The 4,751-nt window shown below is 40.7% G+C and overlaps 1 protein-coding gene across 1 annotated transcript; it reads left to right on the plus strand.

The window, feature by feature from the left end:
- Positions 1–713: 713 nt before the first annotated feature.
- On the plus strand, positions 714–3,364 carry LOC18037849 (probable pectinesterase/pectinesterase inhibitor 51). The gene is made up of 2 exons (XM_006427734.2): positions 714–2,069; positions 2,381–3,364. The coding sequence occupies exons 1-2, from the start codon at positions 1,043–1,045 to the stop codon at positions 3,064–3,066; spliced, it is 1,713 nt and encodes a 570-aa protein (XP_006427797.1). The 5' UTR covers positions 714–1,042; the 3' UTR covers positions 3,067–3,364.
- Positions 3,365–4,751: the final 1,387 nt, after the last annotated feature.

Consider the following 4,751-nt stretch of genomic DNA (forward strand, 5'->3'; position numbering starts at 1 on the left):
TATTATATAATTTATTTCTATATATGGTTATTATAATATGTTATAATTTGAAAAAAAGCAATATAATATTAAAATATAATTTTTATTTTATTTTTAAATTTAGCATTTTAATAAATAATATATGATTAAATGAAATCAAAATAAATAATTTTATGTAAAGAAAGTAAAATAATGTCTTATCATTTATTTACTAAATATTTAGGTTTATATTATTATTTTAAATTATATTTTATCATTTAAATATAAATATGAATTAACATTTAATAAATACAATTTATTATAATTTATTGAGTAATAAAAGTTAAAATAATTATCTTTAAAATATAAATAACATTTTAAACAATAATATTAGAGATCCTAAAATTTGAGTCGTAACTCGATTCACAACGTTGTGTGTCACTCATTTATTGGATGATGAATTTTATAACTTATAAAATTAATTAAATACCATCCAATAATAAATACGATATCAATTAAAACTCAAACCGAGACCGAAATATTCAATGCGCTCATATTTTAACACAGCATCGCCCGAACCCTACTCTCCCCGTGAATCTATTTTACACCTTACCTTTCACTGTATTATCCAAACTTCCAAATGTGTCCTTACATAATTTTATATATAATTTATATAAATGAAAAAAAGGTATGACTCTTTCCGTAATTGTGACCGACAGACACGACGAATAGTAATGCTCTCCATGACTCCCATCACTCACGGACATCTGTCTCTCTCACTCACTTTCTCTGCAAGCATAGCACATAAAGAAGCCTTCTGCGGTTCGATCTGACGATTGGCCACTCGCCATTTTCAACATTCACCGAACCCCACAGCGGCACCAAGACAATCCAAAACAACAAACAAAACCCAACCCCGTGACTCACTTTTTCAACATCTCGTGAAATTTTCAGATAATAACGCAAAAACAGACACTCATTTATTACAGAATCTCGTCTTTTCATTCCAAGTAAAACAACCCCATTAAATCCCGAATATCCCGCACCCCCCCCCCCCCCCATCACTATAAATATCAAGTTGAGAATGGCCAAATCATCATCATCATCACATTCACTCCTCCACAAGAAACCCACCAAGTCCAGTCTCCTCACTCTCTTCTCAATGGCTTCCGCTCTTCTCATTTCCCTCTTATCCCTCTCCCTCTTATTTTCTCTTTCTTCTTCAACCTCTCGTCGTCACCACACTCCCCTGCAGCAGCAGCAACAACCGCCAGTCCCTCAAATCCAGCTCGCCTGCAAGGCCACTCGCTTCCCCGACGTGTGCCAGCAATCCCTCTCCCAATCCCACAACGTCCCCCCTAATCCCTCCCCCGCGCAAATGATCCAATCCGCCATCGGGGTCTCCTCCCAAAACCTCGAGACCGCCAAATCGATGGTGAAGCGGATCCTCGACTCCTCCTCCGACAGTCAGAACCGCTCCCGGGCCGCCACCACGTGTCTCCAGATCCTCGGCTACTCCGGGGCGAGGTCCCAGTCGGCCTCCGACGCGCTGCCGCGTGGGAAACTCAAGGACGCGCGCGCATGGTACAGTGCGGCCCTCACTTACCAGTACGACTGCTGGTCGGCGCTCAAGTACGTTAACGACACCAAGCAGGTGGGCGAAACGATGGCGTTTTTGGACTCCCTGACTGGGCTGACGAGCAATGCGCTGAGTATGATGATGTCGTTTGATAATTTTGGCGAAGATTTTAACGCGTGGCGGGCCCCCCAGACGGAGCGGGCCGGGTTTTGGGAGAAGGGCGGGTCGGGCGCGGCCCAGTTCGGTTTTCGTGGCGGGTTCCCGTCGAAGTTGACGGCGGACGTGACGGTTTGTAAGGACGGGAGTTGTAAGTACAAGACGGTGCAGGACGCCGTGAATGCCGCACCGGACAATGTGCCGACTAAGAGGTTTGTGATTAACATAAAGGCCGGTGTTTATGAGGAGACCGTAAGGGTTCCGTTCGAGAAAAAGAACGTGGTATTTTTAGGCGACGGCATGGGCAAAACGGTCATTACAGGTTCTTTAAATGTGGGACAGCAAGGGGTTAGCACTTATGAATCTGCTACCGTCGGTAAGTCTCTGGTCGGTCACGCTCCAGTCAATTTTTTTCCTTTTTTTTTAAAAAAAAATAATGTGTAGGATAAAATTACTAAAATATTCCGAAGCAAAGCGTTATAAACAGGTGACGTCATAAATGTGACAAACTAAATGATCGCAATAACTGTGAAGTGTGTTACTGAGCAGGCGATAATTTCGTGTTTTTTAAATTGACTATTTTACCCTCTGTAATGCTGCACCATTTGCCTAATTTTGAGTTTGGTATGATACAAGATGATCATTGTGTTAATGGACTTGATGTGTTGTGTGGTTCTGTTGTTACAGGAGTTCTTGGTGATGGGTTCATGGCCAGTGGTCTCACAATTCAGAACACAGCGGGTCCTGATGCCCACCAAGCAGTGGCCTTTAGATCAGACAGTGATCTCTCCATTATTGAGAACTGTGAATTCTTGGGCAATCAAGACACTCTATATGCTCATTCCCTCCGCCAATTCTACAAAAAGTGCCGCATTCAGGGCAATGTGGACTTCATTTTCGGAAACTCACCATCAATCTTCCAGGATTGCGAGATCTTGGTTGCTCCACGGCAATTAAAGCCGGAGAAAGGTGAGAACAATGCCGTGACTGCTCATGGCAGAACGGACCCTGCTCAATGGTCAGGTTTCGTTTTCCAGAACTGTTTGATCAACGGCACCGAGGAGTACATGAAATTGTATTATAGTAAGCCTCGTGTGCACAAGAATTACTTGGGGAGGCCATGGAAAGAGTACTCGAGAACTGTTTTTATTCACTGTAACTTAGAAGCTCTTGTACATCCAGACGGGTGGCTGCCTTGGAGCGGTGATTTTGCTTTGAAAACGCTTTACTATGGTGAATTCCAAAATACTGGACCCGGGTCTAAGACGGCTAATAGAGTTCCGTGGAGTTCCCAAATTCCTGCAGAGCATGTTAATGCATATTCAGTGCAGAATTTTATCCAAGGTGATGAATGGATTTCGACATCATCTTAATTGCTGCACGCAATAGCAGAATCTGCTGATTTTTCTTGTACAATTTGTATACCGTGGCTTAAATGATTAGATGATTGGGGAATGTGGAAATATTTCCCTTTACTGTATCTTTTCTATAAACATTAGTGTAGTATGATGTAGGCCACATATGTTGCTTGACTTGAAGGCAAAGATGCCAATGTGAGGAGGCATTATGTTGAGCTTGTAGCACAAAACGTAATGTCATTCTATCTGTCAATGGACTATTTTTTTTAGCTTTATGAGATGGAGAATGGAGATGTACAGCTTAGAGCCTTAATATGATTAAGACTCCGCAATAATGGAAATGAGTGGTCGGGGAAGCAGCTTGTGCATTTTCTTCTCCTTGCTATGATGCGTTGATGCTTGTGCAATGAAGTTATGGTACTTAAGAAAAGTAGCCTATGAGCCTATGAGCATTTGTTCAATGTCACCATCAAATGCATGATCTTTTCTATGGTGCTGCTCAAGTTCACATGAACTTCTCTGGGTATGAATGGAAACAAAACGCGAACGGGCACATGCTATCACATGATGCATTCCATCGTGATTAAAGGCTTAATTGGCTACATATCATTCCACTTTAGATATCAGGCACGCGTCTTTCACCTTCATGATAAAATACGTTAATTGAGATGGCTTGATGTATATGAACAATCCTGAATTCGGTTTTGCTGGCGACACGGGATTCTCTTTTGAAAGCTACAAGATGATTACTTAGGCCTATATTTCCAGAACCCTCTAATCCTTACTTCTCTTTTTGTTGTACATGTAACTTAAAGCACTTATGTTTATCTGAGCATATGCTCATAATTAAGGAGTAAGGACCCAGAATCGGTGGATCGTGACCCATTTTTAACATTCATTGCTGTGGACTCTTTTTAAATGCAATAATTTTTCGGATCTTTGTATTCAACGAAGAGGAGAAAACAAATTCATTACAAAATGCTTCTACTTTAGAGTTTCTGGTGTCCAAATGAAGCCACTGCCTGCCACTGAGCAAAAGCAATAGTGGAAAGTCCACTATCTATAGATGAGTTGGCGGCCATTTTCTCGCATGGCTCTTCTCATCTCTTGAATTGGCAATTATCTGTTTGGAATATCAATCTGTAATCAGGGCATTAATTGTGGATGACAGATATGAGTCAAATTGAAAAACCACATGTGTTTTCCACATACACACATCAAATTCAAGAGTTAGTTGCTGCTGAAGTAAGGGTGGTTGACGAAGTATGAAAATATTCTTGATGTTCGGTAAATTTTCTTCCAAGGATTGAAGAAAAATGGTGCAACTCTGATTGACCTTCTTATGTAACAAGGATAATTTTCTTTATATGAGGCTCTGTTCTGTTGGGCTACTTTTTCAAAGCTCTGACAGCTAACGGTATCTGATTGTTTGAGCCATTGAGGTGGTTGTGAATAATTAATTATTCAGAGTTAGGGATTTTAAAAAATACCGGGCTGGGCCGAACTTCAACTGACCATTACTCTGGGGATAGAATGACAAATCGAGAACAGGCTTTCTTTCTTTTTTCTTTTTTTTTTGACATTGATTTTCGTGCACGAATGTAGTGTTCAATTACATCACCCTTAACATGTAATGCACTAACTGTTGCCACTTTTCTTATCCTCTGTTATCAACAATGATGCATGAATATTCCGCAGAA

This window comes from Citrus clementina, unplaced genomic scaffold (assembly GCF_000493195.1).
Source record: "Citrus clementina cultivar Clemenules unplaced genomic scaffold, Citrus_clementina_v1.0 scaffold_7, whole genome shotgun sequence".
Lineage (NCBI taxonomy): Eukaryota > Viridiplantae > Streptophyta > Magnoliopsida > Sapindales > Rutaceae > Citrus > Citrus x clementina.